At 47.0% G+C, this 18,493-nt stretch overlaps 1 protein-coding gene across 1 annotated transcript in view; it reads right to left on the bottom strand.

Annotated features, from left to right (window-relative positions):
* The window catches only part of SEL1L3 (SEL1L family member 3), a 104,082-nt gene that overhangs the window by 71,180 nt on the left and 14,409 nt on the right, over positions 1–18,493 (bottom strand). Inside the window, 5 exon segments of the mRNA XM_019453565.2 lie at positions 2,778–2,836; positions 5,630–5,745; positions 6,096–6,217; positions 7,865–7,991; positions 18,385–18,493. Coding sequence (XP_019309110.2) covers positions 2,778–2,836; positions 5,630–5,745; positions 6,096–6,217; positions 7,865–7,991; positions 18,385–18,493 — 533 coding nt within the window.

Here is an 18,493-nt window from a genome sequence, read left to right as displayed (position 1 = left end):
AGAGATCTCTCTGATGGATGAGATTCCAAATATCTAACCACAGGAATCCCGGGTAGGCACGACATTAAATCTTTAGTTCTCTTTTTTTTTTTTTTAATTTTTTTTTTAACGTTTATTTATTTTTGAGACAGAGAGAGACAGAGCATGAACAGGGGAGGGGCAGAGAGAGAGGGAGACACAGAATCGGAAGCAGGCTCCAGGCTCTGAGCTGTCAGCACAGAGCCCGACGCGGGGCTCGAACTCACGGACGGTGAGATCATGACCTGAGCCGAAGTCGGACGCTTAACCGACCAAGCCACCCAGGCGCCCCTCTTTAGTTCTCTTATTGATGGGTGAGGTCCCGGGAATACAGGCAGGGCAGCTGAGGAGGTGACAGGGGGCATTCCTGGGTCTGGGGACGGCCTGTACCACCAGGTAAGGAATCACTGCAATGCTTTAAGGGGCATGTTGAATTGGTATGTACCTGAAAATCAGTCTTCCTCTCTGGATGCTTATGTGATCACACGGATTCTGTATTTACTCAAAACTTTTATTTTTCGTTCATTGCACATTCTTTCCATTAATTTCTCTTTCTCACCATATTGCATTAAGTGGTATTTATCATGATTACTGTTATGAGTTAAGTTGTGTCATTGTCCCCACCCGAATTCACAGGTTGAAGTGTGAACCCCCAGTCTCTCGGAGGGTGACCTTATCTGGAAATAGGGTCATTGCAGATGTAATTAGTTGAGATGAAGCCACACTGGCAGAATGGGCCCTTAGTCCAATACGACTGGTGGCCTTGTCCAAAGGGGACATATGGACAAAGACACACACACACACACACACACACACACACACCGTCACAGGGAAAATACCCTGTAAAGACTGGGGTTTTGCTGCCACAGCCCCAGGAGCCGTCAGAGCTGAAGAGAGGCCTGGAAGCCTCAGGGCCTGGAACAGCTCTGCCCAGACCCTTCAGAGGCAGCACGGCCCAGCTGACACGTGATCTTGGACCTCTAGCCTCTAGAACTGCAAAACAATAATTTCCAGTGGTTTAATCCACTCGGTTTGTGTGGCTTTATTCCAGGAACCCTAGTAAACTAATACAACTACTGAGGTTTTTGGCACCTCCTTAAATTTTATGTGGAAGGCCTATGTCTCTCTCTCCACATCCCGGTCCCAGCTCCGGATCACCCTTCGATCCCTCCGTCTACCATTCAGTCGTGCCGGCATCCAGATCCCTGAGATGCAAAGTGAAAGGAAGCCCTTACACAGCGAATGAAGAAGAGCCTATAAAATCAATCTTTTGTCCAAAAGGTCCTGGGGTTGTGGGCGGGTGTCGGGAGAGAAAGGAGAAGGTACTATTTCACACTTCACATCCCCAAATGCAAGCCCTCCTTTTCTGGGGCTCACTTGGCAGAGCAGGGCACTAGAAGGAGCTCCCGGAAGAGCCACACATCATTTGTTTCTCTGCAGCGAACAAACTCCCAGGCCTCGCCTATTCCCCAACTCTTCAGAGGAGGTCCCACGGCCGCCTGTTGTGCAACAAAACGCACGTCTGCTGAACTCCTTCTGACTGCTCTGAATCCACTTGGTACCCTTTCCAGACCTCCCCTCTGTTCTTAGGCATCAGCCTCTCTGTCTCAATAAAACTATCAAGTCGCCCCTGACCTTCTCCTTGCAAGCTGAGGAGTAACACCTCCTTAGCCCCTCCTTATAACGGTAATCCTTTAATCCGGCCGTGAAAATAAGAATTGTTCTAAGTGCCCAGAGCCAGAAAGCAATCGGTTTGACTTCAGTGTAAACAGGAATGGGGAGGGGGGGGCGGGAAGTAGGGCGTATTGTATGCCCCCCCTCAGTTCCCTTGTCCCCAGCTCTCCTTATATTCCTTTCTTTAACAATTGGTTTCCAGGAACATCCGGACTGTGTGACGAGTCTGAGCGAACGAGCCCGTTCGGAGAGAGCTGCCTGCCTGCTGTAGAACAACAATAGCGAGGAGGAACGAGTCCTCCTTCCCCGGCCAAAGTGCCTGATACATTTTTTTTTTAATGATACAGATAAAGCTGGTACATGTGTAATATACACGCATACATAAATCATACATATAAAGCTGGTAATTTTTGTTGTTATTCTCTACACTTATTCTTAAGCATTTGATTGTATATATGTTGTCTAGCGAGGCTGAGGCACCCTGAGTCCCTAAAGGAGGCTACCCCATGGTTCTGCCACCAGAAAAACCCGTTATTAGACAAGGATGCTGAAGCAAATTAAAAAATTATGAAATGCGAAGCAAAGGACCCCCTTCTCAGTTTCTGTAACTCTTGCGGGGAATGGTTACAGGAAGATGAAAAGTTACAGCAATACCAATCGTTGTGTGCATTTCAAATTCAGATCATAAACATAAATATGAGGGCTGTCTGCTTTTATGTTTTATACTAGGCCAAAGTTACCAACCATTCTCAATAAGCAACGTTAATACCTTGATTTATTTTTCAGAAGCCTTCATAGAAGACAATTTTCAAAGAAAATGAATTATCAAGTGCCACGAAAGGAAGAATTTACCAGGAGATCTGGAGAGAGGAACAGTTTCTCTTGCTTGGAAAAAAAAAATGTTGTGGGGGAAATGGGGCGAGCTTGCGGACAGAAAAAAAAATACAAAGGCTGGCTACAGGGCAGACCAGCCACAAAAGCTGAATACGGAGATGTGGGAAAAACATGGGGGTTGAAGGCTAACGTATGAAGATTTTTGAGTCCTTAACCGACACTTTGAATAAAGAGAAAAATATTGCACTTACCTAATGGTCTGATTATGGTAGCTTTTCAAATCCTGTCCAAGGCTGGTGGCTACCACTATCTGTGTTGGGAGAAACACACAAGATCAGTTATGCCCCAACACCTCACGTCATAGATACAGTCCTGGGTACGAATTACTCATAAGGTGGGCTGCATTTTCTCTCGCCTGATCCACTTCTGCAGAAGTAAAATTAACACTTTACTAGCCCCGTGAATATTGTAAGATTTAAGAAATTTAATTTCTCCAAGTGACTTCACACGGTCACAATATCCACCGTGGGGTTTCCCCCAGTAGGTTTCAGATACTTCCAAGCTACAAGCCAAAGCTTCATTGGGTGTATCTGTGCCCATAAGTTTGTTGCAAAGAAAGACCAGGAAATGGGTAAGATACAAGGAGTTTATGAAATTTTACTCTGGGGGGCGCCTGGGTGGCTTCGTCGATTAAGTGTCCGACTTCAGCTCAGGTCATGATCTTGGGGTCTGTGGGTTCGAGTCCTGCATCGGGCTCTGTGCTGACAGCTCTGAGGAGCCTGGAGCCTACTTTGGGTTCTGTGTCTCCCTCTCTCTCTGCCCCTCCCTCGCTCGCACTCTGTTTCTCTCTCTCTCTCTCTCGATCTCTCTAATAAATAAATAAATATTAACAAAATTGAATAAAAAAATTTTTACTCTGATTCCATGAGATCCTTAGGGGGAGAAACAAGTTGGTGCTGAGCGTTTTTCATGCACTGCTATTCCCCACTCTCTTCCCAAGCACTGAGAATTGTCACTGGCATTTCAACAGGGACCATGTTTTTGTGGAGACTGTCGCTGGCTGTCCCATATTCTTCTTGAGCCGTGGACTACTACGACGACATAAACCCCTGGAGCTAAGGGGCTCCTTCTACTCCCCCAGTGCTGGCACAGAGCGAGTGTGGACGAAACATGTGCTGGCCTGATCAGAGTCTCAAAGGTGTGGCTACAACAGTGTCTACGAAAGACAAACTAACACTGAAAGACCAACCCACTTCAGCCATATGCAACATGTCAGGTCAGAGAAGAAAAGGATTCAAACCAGTGGTTTCTCTAAACCAGCCATTGGCTTTAAGTCACTTGTCCATTTGGCCAAAGCAATGAGTATGGTAAGTCCCGCCACAGAGGTGGATTCTGTGTGGTAAAACAGGAATATCGTTTGGGGACCTACAGATATCAGGGAGACCAGATAGGATGGAAAGAAGGTAGGACAGATGGCAAAAAAATCTACCAAAAACAAAAACCTACTTTATTTTTCCTTCCATCCCATGTGGTCTTCCTAATCCTTACCCCATTACGTGCCCTGCTAAATTAAATTTGTCTCTTTAATTAAAGGACTCCTTTGGTTTTCTCTCCTTCTGCTCAAAAACCTTCCATGACATCCTGCCGCCTTGCAAACAGAAACCCCAATTCCTTGATACTCACGATTGTCCACATCCTAGTGCTAAAGACATTCCCCCTTCTAGTAGTTTTCTATAGTCTGCAAACTTCTACTCCAAACTGCTTTATCCACTAACCCCCAGTGATGTGCTAAAATCTTCCCTTCTCTCTGCTCTTAGTTTCGCCCAATCCGTAGGAACCTTCTCTACGAAACCTTCCCTGAGCATCCCAGCGTGAATCAATATGAATCATTTGGCAGTTACGCTTTCCTTATGACATCCCCTCACCTGCTCAGTGCTTCTTCCATAAATAGTCAATTAGCTCCTTGAGCAAAGTGCCTTGCATACATAAGGTGCAAAATAAGCTCCGTGATTTGTTCTGATGATTTGGTACCCATTTAAGGGACACAAAGTACTGAGCTGACCTTCTCCTTAAGAGAAAGCAGCAACCAAACTATAATGCCATCATAATCCTCATATAAATGGGAAGCATATAAACGGGACCACGGACCACAGCCCTGTCACCTAACATTGTTAAGGAAACAAATACACGCGCGTGCGCGCGCGCGCACACACACACACACACACACACACACACACACACACACAACAATCCTAGCTAACCTTTCACAGATTCTTCTTAGCAAGGCAACAAGGACTGACCTGATTTCTTTTCTCTTCAGGGAAAGGAAATGTTATAAACCTAAACACCAAGGGAAGTCTGTGTATTATCTAATACATAAGACAAAACGTCTCTTCCACTTTTGTTACTGGAAAATCACAAATCAATAAGAAAAGCTGATGAGAAAAAAAAAAAAAAGATAATGGCATCACATATATTGAGAAACGGACTAGTCTTCAATTATAACAACAGATTTGCCAGAATCCATAAAGTCTGGGCTATGAGAGTTTGAGGCAGTTATGTGCACCGTTTTATAGTACAAGATAGATAAAGACCCTCTGTCCCACCAGAATCATCGTTTATTTTGTTATTTGTCTGTTTAATGCCAAACATAAGCAACTGTGTAACTGTCAAAAACAGGGAAACCATCTCTTGGCTGAACTAACCAATAAGTTTCCTGTAAAAAAAAAAAAAAGTCGTAGATCTGATAACACTGTAGAAACATGGCCGATGCTGTTTTAACATTTATCTCCACTAAGCCTATCTCCCTCGGGGGGGTAAAAAACTGAATTGCTCAGATAATTGTGGCCATATCGCTGGCTATATTATTTACTCATTCACAATATGGTCGAAAGAAGCACTTGAAAAGTTAATTAAATGGGACGGGATTCTTATGATTTAAACTTCCATCTATAAAAGTTTGATTGAAAAAGTGTGCAGCTGTAAAGACTTTATCATGTACCACAAATTCGCTGTGGCGGATATCCTGGCTCCCTGACTTTACAGCAACGCTTAATGTTATCAGTGATGATGCTGGTGATTCATGGGGCGTGCATGCCGCTACCTGGCCTCCGTTAAAAGAGAGATCCAGTCGAAACCACTCCTTCAAGGGCATGGTGAATTTCGTTTTTACCGCAAGGTCTTCTCCTTTGACAAGGTGCATCTGAATATGCAAGTGGCCTACAAGGAAAATCAAAGCTCGTGAAAACCACACAAAAATATTACTTCGAAGTGCGTCAAGTGGGTGCACCTTTTCATCAACTGCCTTAAGCAGCTACCCAGCTAGAACGTGTTCCTCCTTCCTTGAAACAAAAACAAAGCAAACAAAAGAACACGCAAGTGAACTCCTTTGTAAAGAAGGCCTTTGTTTCAGGCTGCCAGAAATAAAGTTTCACGTGAAGCCCACGTTTGAAAATCATCACTTTCGCTGAACTGCCACGTTGACAACATCTTCCTTAATTGCAGACGTATCTGCCAATAGAGCACGAGAAAACTGCAACATCGTTTTAAAGGTTCTGTCTCATACTTACCCTCTTCGGTAAGAAATACAGACGGCGTGCCGTACATCTCATTAGAATCAACAAAGTACAGAATCCCACAGAGACTGGCCTTGCAATAATGGAGTAAATAAAGCCACAATGAAACAGTAAACCTACAAGTGAGGAGAAATAAAAAATTCTGCAGATTGATATCATCCAAGAACAGGTAATTATAGTTAACAATGACCAAGTAAATTGCTTTCTTTCCAATGAAGGGATGAATTTGCCTTCATGTTCATCATGGGAGATCAGCTTGCAAAGCTTGATTTTTGAGACAAAGGAGGTAGTTATAGTAACTGCAAAAGACAGGAGTTAAGAGTCATTGTGCAAAACTGGCAGATAGCATACCTTGCGCCCAAAACTCTGTTTCTGTGCCCCTTTGAGAATCTCACACGCCTCCCATCTGAGTTCTTGATTAGGGTTTAGAAAGCCAGACGTAAAACAAAAATCTGGATTTTAATAAGAGGTGATTTGATAAGAAGCTATTCTAATTCCAGTGATTAAAAGGAAAAAAAAACACAACTAGGGCTTTTTGAGCAATTTTGTTTCCTTCCAAGATAAAAGCCTTAAGGTAGAAAAATGTCATAATCTGCAAATGGCATCACTCTATGTTAATGGGGACACACAGACACTATTTTAACGCACACATTAGGTTGCGCAGGATCACAGTTCTGGCTGACCCATATGGAACGACTAATCTAATTGTTCCATTTCTGGACCGGGGCTATTTTAGTTGAAAAAAGTATTGTACATCTGTGATTTGCCGAGTGGGAATAAAATAAGAGTAGTCAACTTAACTAGGACACATTTAGCCAAGATGTGTGATCCATCCATCACTCAGCAAATATTTGCCGAGTGCTTGCTTAATGCCACGCATCGTGCTAGTGACCGGAAGTTCAAAGACGAGGAGCTGGGAACAACTGCATTTTGCAGATGAAACGGCAATCAAGGTCAAAACCAACGTACAGAGTTCTTGCCATCACCCCGGTGAGCAAGTCACAGTTGGGGGTTAAAGTGGCAGTGGCCCCGGGTTCTTTGGGGGATATATCCAAACAAGTCCTTTAGAATTTTCTGGGCTTTATAATCTGGCCTCGGAATCAGTGGTAAGATATGCAAACAGATGGTGCCACACAGCTCCCTCCTGACCCACCCAGCTGAGCAAGCTCATGAAGATAAGTTATTACAAGGAAGCTTAGCAAGAACATACGCTCAGTAAAGTGACTCAAGATCTTTCTACAGCCAGCAGCATGGGAAGAATTAAATCACTCTGCTAAATCCATCCGGTCTGAGGTGAACCAGGAACCATTTTCAGCATCTTCAATTCAGCAGAAGGAAAAAACTATATCTGGGTTTTGCTGAAATCAATGGAGGAGATCAGAAGTTGTGAGATTTCAAGCAGCTCATCCAGTCTTCCAAGACAGAAAAGGCAAAGCAAAGGCGGCAACGTGTGCCGGCTGTGGCTGGCTGCCCCCGAAAGCTTGCAAGGCTTCAGGCCCCCACACCTTGCGCCCCTGCTCATGTCATTCCTGGGACCGACACAGAGAGTCTAAGGCAAACTGAGGACTGCTAATCGCAAGAATAACTCAAGACCACTTTGGGCCACGAGTTCCGTCTAAGCTGTGTGGATCTCAACATTTTTCCAAAACGTATTAGACAGGTATGTCCTCCTAAGGGAGTCCACTAGCCTGCCCTGGTCCTCAGGTTAAAACGGTCCTGCCCCACCAGCCCAGCGCCCCCCACCGTCCTCTGCCCATTCTTACACTGGGTAATCTATCCGCTGGCGTCGGGTGGCCTCCAGCTCTCGGTTGTGAAACCTCGGGAACTTCTTCACAATGCCTGTGTTTTCTCCACTGGAGGCATAGAGAAAGCCCAGCAGGGTGACCACATCTGCAAACAGCAAGATGGCTGCCTTTCAATTATCTCCAGAAAGCACTGCTTCCCAAAGCACATTCTTCCTGGAACCCTCTGCCTCGCTCCAATCAGAGAGTTAAAAGAAATCGTCTGGAAATATGAGCGATGGTTTATGGAACCCTGAATGTACGCCGGGCACCCTCTGAGCACTTTACAGAGAGCGATCTCAATTCATTCTCAGAGCAACCCTACAAAGGAGATTGCATTATTAGTCCCAATCTACAGATGAAAAGCCTGAGGCATAGAGGGAAAATGACTCGCCTAAGGTCACGGCTAACAAATAAGTGGCAGACCCGGAACTTGGGTTCTAGGTTCTTAACCATTTCACACGCTGCCCCTTCCAATAAGGAAAGCATTCGGAGTTCACGCAACAACAGTAACGATTATCACATGAGTAGCACTCACTATGGTCCACGCTGCTGTAAATGTATCTATAGCTCATCTGGCCAGCTAGCTACAGAGAGATTCATTGAAGCCTCATTATTATCCCCATTCTACAGACGAGGAAATGGAGGCACAGCTACCAAAATGGTTAGCTACCGTGTATATAACACAGAATATGGAATCATAGCATCCCAGGAATAATCTCATTTAATTTCACAACAGTCTTTCAGAATCCATGCCCTTAAGAGCACACAAGCTTTTTGCTTCTGTGCAGACTTTCCAATATACTCCACACATTACCCTCTGCAAAAATGACTAACCAAACCCCTTAAAACCAGAGAGCCTTCCACTTCATTTTGCAAATGTGGGAGAATTCTGTGGCTCTAGAGAAGATAGGGATGCCCTTACCAAGTCTTAAAAGGAGAACTGAGTTATCTCATCTATATTTAATACCTACTGTTCTAAACAAGGCCAGAATGATTTTTTTTTTTTTCTAAATTGCCCATACCCATTCCCCTTCAAAGGAAAAAAAAAATCACGGACTTAAACCGAGGAATAAAGATCCCTTTCCTCTTTCTTAAAACACTCTGTGGTTTAAAGGTCCATGATTCAATGCTAGAAACCTGGGTTTCTTCCATTGAAAAGAGAAGAGTTAAGTTCTGTGCCAATTACCAAACGCCTATATGGCACGGATTACAGATTACGGGAGCCTCAGCCTAGGATACTGGAGACCCCAGCTCTCATTCCTCATTGGAGAGAATGTTTTATTATAGAGAGAGGTACCTCTGGGTCATTAAAACTTAGAAATCACAGGAGCAAAGTGTTCATAGTCTCCAACCCCTGTGAGTATATCTAATAGAATTAAATAAAATAGAGCCAAGCTGTCCCCAGTGCCCATCTCCCTGTTTCGCGAGAGGCAGAGAGGCATTTGAAAGCTCAAAGGCTACCAATCCCAACAGAAACAATGCCATTTTTTTTTTTTCTTCACGATTTGAGCTCACTTGGAAACACTGGATTTGCTGATCGATCACAGGGATGGGAAGCAGGGCACACAAATGGGAATACTGCAAAGGTGTCTTCGGAATCTGAGGGGAAAATCACCAAGACGTTGCTGTCAGCCCAACCTTGGTTTGGCTTCCACCGCGTGGAGTGGAACATAAAAGGCCAGATGGCCACGTTAGCCCCCTAGGAGGCCTTCTGCTAGTGATTGCTGTTCAGTTACCTAGTGTGCAGTAGAAACATTTATCAAAAGGAGCAGGATTTGATTCTGCCCAGCCTGCCTCCAGTAAAAGGAGGCTTCATAAAGAGGTTTCCAAAGGGAAAGGAGTTAAAAGTCAATGCTGATGAGCCTCTCCTTTATCCAGGGATCAAAGCAAAGCAGGTTGAGCAGGAGAACTTGCAGCAAAAGATGTGGATGGAAAAATCTAAGACCGAAAGATCTAAGACAATTTTACAAAAACACATACCTTTCGTACCCAATAAAAACCAAAGCGATGGTGGTTTCCCTGTAAGACCTGCAGCTTCAATGGTTCTATTTTGGGGTTCTACTGCAATTTTTTCTTCAGTATAATCCTGTCTTCCCATTTACTTAGAAGGAGTAAGAATGAAATTCTGGAGCAGGAAAGGATTTAAGAATTCGGCTAGCCCGGGATAACATGTAGGCTTGTTTTCTATTAACTGGTTGTGGCTGCTTGGAGTGCTATGCTTGATTGGTGATGGCTGTCATGGGCACTAGAATGGGGAGTAAGAGTACCAGTGTCATTCCCCATTAAAAACTTCACAGGTACAAAAACTTAAGTCCAAAACGTAGGTCCAAAGAGGATAAGTGGCTTGCCCAGGTGCCTCTAGAATATAAATCCTAAGAGAGCAGGGACATTACTGCAATGGTTACCCCTTCCCTGGAGTCCAGAACGGCACCCAACCCCTGAGGCTCCACAAATACTGAGGGAGTGAACGAATGAAGAAATGAATGGACAAATGAACACAGTGCGGCCGAGTCAGGATTTAAACCTGCCTCTCTTTTGCTCAACACTTTTCACAATTTTATAATGTGCCCCGTGCTGCCCAAATCAGATCACAGTCTCTCTTCTTTCAGACCCTTCCCCCAAATCCCTTTCTTTGGCTAATCTTGAATGAAGAAGTTAGGCAGGAAAAAGACATCACTACGACATAAACATAAAATACGAGGGACACGGTTCAGGTTTGGAACCCGCCACCTTGACTGTTTTGCTCGTTTCATTTTCTCCAACTTTAGAGCAAGAGGAGGCATTGGATTTTGTATGGCGCAAACTCCTTCACTGGGAGACAAGGAAAGTGTTAGTGTCTCGTTGAAGGTTTTACGGCTAATAAGAGATGCAGGCGTGACTCAAAGCTGGTCTCCCGCTACAAACCCAATGGGCTTCTTTTGAAACCACATCGTATCTCAAAGGCCTTATCAAAGAGAACTCACGCTGAGGTTCAGCTGGCTTGCCCCTGGGCGGCCTCGCTGGTGGTTAAAAGACTGAAATATGCCCATATTGGTTAGAGGATGGCTGCTACGTTGACCCTCCAGGGCCCCACCACTACCACACATCCAGGCTCTTCTTCAGGGTACAGGTTGGCTCGGCAAAAGCCTGCATCACCATCCTTCTTCAGCACTACGGCTAGCGCCTGCGGACACTGACCAGGGCGCCACCCTCCCCTCCCCCCCCACCACCCCGTCTAATCTGAGTGGGGTGGCTGGGGTTGGCCATACAGCCCACTCTCCAGTTCAGCAGGGTGATCAGAGCCCTGACATGGACATCTGCTCTGGAGAGGGTCCCATTTCCAACGTAACAAAACCCTCCTGAGGACGGGCTTCGAGCACCACCACAGTGACACAGGGGAGACCTCGGGCCGTTTGTGGAGAAGTTAGAGATAATCTTGAGGCAAAAAATAACCAGCTAAAAGTCTGTAAGTGGAAACGGGAGGAAAAGAAGTTAAGATTTTCCAACCTGGAGAAGGAAAGCGAGAGTACGGGTAATTCAATTGCGCTTTCCGAACACGGGACGTTAAAAGGCAGGACTGTTTGGGTGTTTCATTTTCTTTAAAAGCAAAGCCTGAGAACTAAAATTCCATTTTCTAGCAAGTATGATTTAGGTCAGAACTTCCCCCCAAAGGATACAAGGCAGTGAAGTGGGCGAGTAAGGAAGTCAGTAGAATATTCAATAGTAGGAGTGTTAAGAATAAAATAAATTCCACTCCCAGGAATTTATCCTCCAAATATGCTTGTAGGTGTGTACAAAGATACATGGACAGGGATGTTCCGTGAACCCTTGTTGTTGATAGTAAAATAGTAAAATACGTGACTAATATGCGTGACCATCAGCAGGGGACAGGCTGAGTAAATTATGAGCCGTCAGGCAACAGGATTTGCTAAGCAGCTATTGAAAAGAATGAGGCCATGTAACATGCAGTAACATAGAAAAATCTCTGCTGTATTGTTAATGAGTGTAAGACAGAGTTTACAGTATCTTCCCATGTGTGTACGAAGACAAGGGCCGTCAACTTAATGCTTATATGAGCAGAGAACATTTCTGGAAAGAGACACAGAAACCGGTATTAGTGAGTTTGCCTCCAGGAAAAGAACTTGAACACAGAGTGGGCGGGAACTCGCTCTTGCTCCAATCCCTTTTACACTCTATGAATTTTTTACCAGGTACATGTATTCCTTTTTAGGCTAAAACAGCAGAGAACAAAGTCTGAGCATTTCCACGCAGGCAGGGAGAAAGGGACAGCCACATTCGGAGGCCTCCCCGCCCTGGGCCTCTGCGGCTATTCAATCTGCTTCAAAGAGACAAAGTCCAGTGGGTGAGGAAAACAGGATGATTCACATCAGTAAAAATTCAACTTAAAAAAAGAGTATTCCTTCTAATTTAGAACCTGGGTTAGGGCTGTATTAGCATATTTCAGAGAGGCGGCATAGCAAAGTCGAAGGAATCAGGAAGCTTGGACTCCCGTTAAACAAACTGAGCCTTGGTTTTCTCCTCTGAAAAGAAAGGATGAGAATAAGACTCCTTCCCATGGGACTATTATGAGGATTAAATGAGACAATGTGCACAGAAAAAGTATTCTGAAAATCATAAAGGGCAAGGCAGATACCAGGCACTAATTAGTGTTATTACTGAGAAATTCAGACTACTGTGATTAACTTGGGGGGGGGGGCGGGGAGAACTAAGTCCCTCTTTTTTTAATCAAAGTGCCAAACACATGGTTCTCATAGTTATAAACATTATCATCATGTCATTGACTTCTAACTGGTATTTTCACAGAGACAGGTAAAGCCTGGCTCCAATATCTGACTTAGTCCTTCCGTTACTTTGTTGTAATGGAATTTTGTTGTAAGAAATCACACTTCTAATCCACCGGATCTGAAGATGAGACCGGATGTTTAGCAAAAGGAAAAGAGAATGGAAAAGAAGGAAACTGCCACGTTCCCCAGTTTCTGTCCTAAAAGGGAAGAACAGAAAAATGTTCATATAGACAGACAGTAGGGCAGAATGCTTAATACACGTTCGCATGGCATTTAAGAACCTTCCACGTGGGGCCCCAACCTGCTATTCTAGTGTCATTTCCTGAACTGCCCAACTCATACCTGAGCCTCCTCTACCTGGGTGAACAAATACAGAGCAAGGAGCTGCTACTCCACATCGCCACCCTGTGGCAGACACTGGTCATCCGTCCACATGCCGCTCATTCTCAGACTCAGGCCCAGACTCAGCCTCAGAATCCTTCTCAACACCGCGTCTAGGTGGCCACCCCCACCCACTCAGAGGTGGCGGGCAGGACGAAACCTCACACATCAAGAGATGCAGACTCGTCGCCATTCTGCCACCCGGCTGCATTTTCTCCTCTGTGTGTTGTCATTCGTGCTTTCCCTTCTGCCTGGATGCTGTTCCCCCTACTCGTTTTCTGACTATGAAAACTCTAGTCACCCTTCAAGTCTCTGTTCAAGCGTCGCCTCCTCTGTGAAGAAGCCGAGCAAAGCTCTGCACACACAGAGACTGCTCAATAGCTTTTTTCAATGAATGAATGACTTAAAGTCAAGAAATGGTCTCATGAGCTCTCTCCGTAGTGGAGACCAATAGTTATGTGTGGGGTTTGGGAACCAGACGACCTGGGTTCCAATCTCTGCTCCATCATCAAGAGCGGTGCGACCTCAGACAGGTCACACTAACTCTCTGAGTCAGTTTCCTCCTCTGCAAACCTGACAGGAGGGTGCTGGGCAGATTACATGAGATACATAAAGCACTTAGCACAATGCCTAACACACAGTGAGTACTCAGTAACGGAAAGAGGCTGTTACTACGGGGTGGCTGTTTTCCCCTCCCACGTAAGCACCTAAAGACAGAGGGGACCATGTCTGCATCTTTGAGCCACCTGACTTAGTAAAGAAATGGATACATAGTAGGTGCTCAATCACTCTTTGCTTAGTTGACCTGAACATGAAACACCTTGTGTAAGGAAAGAAGTACCAACACGAGGTTAGGGAAGGCCAGAGGGGGGAGAATTTAATTTCTGATGTTGGGGGTGACAAAAAGAAAAGAGAAGAAAAATAATCTTCAGGGCAGGGGCGGGGTGGGGGGGGAGGGAAAATTTGACCTGGCTACCGGAAATAATGGGTATGGTGTGGCAGTGGGGAGGAGGTATTGGGGAGCAGTGGGGAAGGCTATCCCCCCCCCCCACCCCGTAAAAGAAACCGATGTAGTCAAAGCAGGAGGTGAGGAATCGCAGACTCAAACCACGAGGGCAGAGCAAAGGTGAGCTCATGTGTGGTTGTCGAGGAGAATCACTGACCAAGAGTCCGCATCCTTAACCAGCACCGCCCTGATGGGCTCTATCCGATCAGCTGTGGTGTGTGTGCGCAAGCCTAGGGACGGCACACAGCCGCCCACGACCCCTGCATGCTCCCTAATGTGACAACACAGCTGTGTGAGGATGTCACAGTGTGACGGTCACACACTGCCCTACGAGAAAAAGGTCCTTGCCCCGTGGCTAAGAGCATTCATCACTCAATTCACAAAGAGTCACCGCATGCCTGGCCTGTGCTAGGGGCTGCGGCGGGCACCGCATAAAACAAGCCAGGACCTTGGCGGTACGGAGCTTGCCTACCAGACAGAGACATTCAACAGGCAAAAAAGCAATGACGCATATTTAATTACAATGTCTGGTGACGATAAGGCGGAGAAGGAAAATAAAGATAGATGACGATGGGGGGGAGGGGGAGGGGTGGGGCTGCCATCATAGATAAAGTGATCAGGGGAGTCTTCTCTCCTGAGATGACATTAGCACGGAGGCCTGACGCAAGGGAGCAAGCCATGTAGGGCAAGGGAGCAGGGACATAAGTGTCCCAAAGGAACAATGAACTCAGGAAGCTCGAGGAGGAACAAGCAGGTCCGTGGGGCCGGAGCAGGTGGACGGGGGGGGGGGGGGGGGGGGGGAGCATGGCAGGAGAGGCAGTGGGAAGGGGACAGGAACAGGAAGAGGACGGGGACACCTTGCACGGGCCATGGTAAGGGTCTTGGGCAGCTGTTCCTCACTGTAATGGGAGGGACCGCCTGTGGGGGGGTGGGGGGTGGTGTGACCCCCCCTTGCACCAGTTGCCATGTGAGGGATGAGGGCAAAGCCAGGTTGTGACACAGGCCAGTAGGACAGCAATATGCACGGCGAGCAGTGATTGAATATGCAACGTAGTCTGAAGACGGGGGCCACGGGACCAGCTGCCCTCTCACCTCTCGAGGCAGGACAGGCATGAAGAGAAGTCCAGGTGGGCCTAGAGTTGCTGCCCGTGCCACGGATTTTTCTCGATGGTCATGCATGAGTCAGACACACGTTTAACGGGTGAGGGACGACTGCTACCGCCTGGTCCCCTCCCCCCAGGGAACGGACAAGAGTAAGTGGAGCCTCAGGTGTGGCGTGCCTGGCCACCTATGGCCCACATGCCCAGGATGCAGCCGGAGCAGGTGCACCAGGAGGGCACGTGGCCAAGCCTTGGCACACACGTGTCCTGAAAGGCTGCTGACTTTTGATCTGGCTAGATTTTCTCAGCAAGGCGGGACAAAAGTCTACCCACGTGTCCACCAACAATCGGACCACCGGCCGGGCTTGCCACGGTCCAGGCAAAGGAGATAAGCTTCCGGGGAGCGGTGGGGGGGGGGGATGCGGGGGGGGGGGGGGTGCGGGTGCATACAACCCTCACCTCGGGAGCCGAACCTAAGCTTTAGGTGGAGAGGCACTCAGCCACGCTCACGGAACAGCCGTGCATGGGGACCTTGGCTTGCTCTCTCTTTGTAAAGGAAAAAGCAAATGAAAGCGAGTCAGGGGGCACTTCAGTTCAGACACGGAGCCCTCGTAGGACACCAGGCACTCGACACAGAAAACGTTCCCCCACACCCCACACCAGGGCTGGCTGCAGACTGCAAGGGGACCAGACATGAAAGGCACCCCCGCGGCTCCCTAATGCCATCTTGTTGTTCTGACTTGACTCTTGTTCATCAAGAGCCGAATAGAGAAGCCCCTGCTAAGAACAAGCCAGAGGCCTGGCCCCCTTCCATCGCACAGCCGCATCAAGAACAAAGGTCGTGGACACTTTCCGTAGGGCGGCCGCAGACACTCTTTTGATTCCTCTTTTAAAGAGAGGGAGAGGAAATGTTCCCCTTTCTGGTGAAGGAATCACAGCCACGCACACAGACCTGGTCTGAGAGTGCACAGAGCCCCCTCCCCCCATTTGTGGTGACTTTAATTATTAGAAAGGGTTTTCCTCTGCGTTACGCTTTTATTAGATTTGCTCTCACCCCAAAAGTAATGCTCGGAATAAGGTGGGGAGAAAAATCCCACTGCGCTGTTCCAAAGCTCCGTGAACACAGGAAGGAACAACAAAAGAAAAGAAAAGGCAGTTCACCTGTTAAGGCTATGTTCGGGCGCCCTAAGACCTCAGCCAGTCCATAAATGACTTCATTTAAAAACTTCCAGCTTGCAATTTAGTCATTGTTCAATGAGAAATATGTGATTTGCCAAACATGAAATGGAATCATTATGCCCTGACAAAATCGGAGGCAAATCAAAACCGGCTGTACGCGCCTCGTGCTTCCTTCTCCTTAATAAATTAGGTCTCCCCGTGGAGGGCATTCCAGAAAGATGCTGGCATGGGGTTCTGCCTGGAAGAAGGATGCACACTGATCATCGAAATGCAGGCAGCTCGACTAGTTAATTACCCGCCCCGCCCTACCCCCAACTCACACACACACAGAAAAGGAATCTGCCTTCTTCTTCTGCATATCTGTATTTAAAAGCACCGCACAAACAGGGAATAAGCCAGACACAGAACGAGGCTATTCAGACAAAACCCAGGATAAGATCGCATAGAACTAGACACACGCAGAAGCACATGTGAAAACTGGTGGATTCTGAACAAGGTCTGCAGTCTAGTTCAACAGTATTAGATCCACATCAGTTTCATGGTTTTGATACTGCACTACAGTTGGGAGAGACGTCACCATTAGGGGGAAGCGGGATACATGGGACTCTACCATTTTGCAACTTCTTGCAAATCTAAAATCATTTCAAAAGAAAGAGATTATTTTTAAGGGCAAATGTGTTCGTTCTATGGCAAGTGGCCTCCGACCGACTATAATATATGGTGGTACCAGCCCTGGAAGCTGTCATTACATGCAGGGCTGTTTGGGGGTGGCCCCAGGAGACATTCGTGGCCATCACCTTCTCGGTGTTCTTAAGTCATCTAGGAGTGATGACGCTTAGATGTGATTTGCCACCCAGGCGCCTCCCGAGGAAGGGTCTGCTATCACAGGCCCATGGGTTTGCTTCGCCCACCAAGCCTGCCGGGGGGTTGAGCCGCAGTTACTCTAGATCAGAGTCCTACCAGCTCTGCCCCTGCTCTAGAGGCCCCCTAAGCCTTAAGATACATCGGAGTCACCGAAGTGTGTTTAAAATGCTGATTTCAGGGCCCCACAGCCTACAGAGCCTGACGGAGTAGGATATGGATGGGGCCTGGAAATCTGCATTTACCAGAGCCCTGGGTGACTCCGTTGCAGCTGGTCCTAGGGCCACATTTCAGGAAATACGGCCGGGTTCCAGGTGAGTGCTGGGAGCATGCCCAGGTTGACTCCCCATCGCAGGATGGGCAGAAGGGCCAGCAGGCTCTCAGCATCCACATAGCAAGGTGCCCCTCTTACCAATGGAGAGAACTTCTAAGAGTGCACAGCCAGAGATCTCCAACCCCGGTGCTTAACGGAGGGCACGGGAACCTCCTGCACTGGTCCTTCGGTGGCTATAACCATGGGACATTTAGGATAAGATGTAGAGTTTGGACCCTATCATCATGGTGGCTAATTTTATCAAGTGCTGGTTATGTGTTAAGCACATTACATCTCATTTAATTTCCACAGCACTGCTCTGAGGGAATTGCTACTTATTATCCCCATTTTACAGATAAGAAAACTGAGGCTCCCAGAATGCCAAGGTTCACAGGCAGAAAGTGGCAGAGCAAGGAGTTGAACCCAGGTATGCTGGGCTGAAAACTCCCACGTGATTTCCTGCCTGACACAAGGGCTGCTCTGGTTCTCATCTCCTCCCGGAAAAAACACTCCACCTAAAAATAACTGATAGTCAAAGGGTTCATGAGGGGAGAGAGGGAGGAAGACTTCCCCAGTGCCTGTGCCTGTTTCAGTGGCAGTAACGCTCCTTTCCCAGTTCAGACCCAAGCCTCTGAAGGTCCCTCCACGACCTCTGTGACCCTCCAGTGCAATCTCTTCTCTCCTACTCTTCCCCTCTCTTCACCTTTTTACTTCCTCCCTCTTTCTCCCTAAAGTCCTAAACTACAGGCTCGGTGTGCCCGCCATTTTCCTCACCTCCCCCCACTGCTGGTATAAGAACCTTCTCCGCCATCCTCTCGTGATACAGGCTATCTGAAGAAATACGCACGAGGTTCCTTGCAAGGCAAATGACCTACCACTTTCAAGAGGACACTGGGGAATCTTGTTTGCCCGAAGGTTCCAAATATAATCCATGTTCCACTCCAGGCACACTTGATGGTCTTTGAAAGGGCGTTCGAAAGGCGG

This window comes from Panthera pardus, unplaced genomic scaffold, assembly GCF_024362965.1.
Source record: "Panthera pardus isolate Hobbes unplaced genomic scaffold, ASM2436296v1 HiC_scaffold_13, whole genome shotgun sequence".
Lineage (NCBI taxonomy): Eukaryota > Metazoa > Chordata > Mammalia > Carnivora > Felidae > Panthera > Panthera pardus.
The sequence above is the reverse complement of the archived record's forward strand: the minus strand, read 5'-3'. Positions and strand labels throughout refer to the sequence as shown.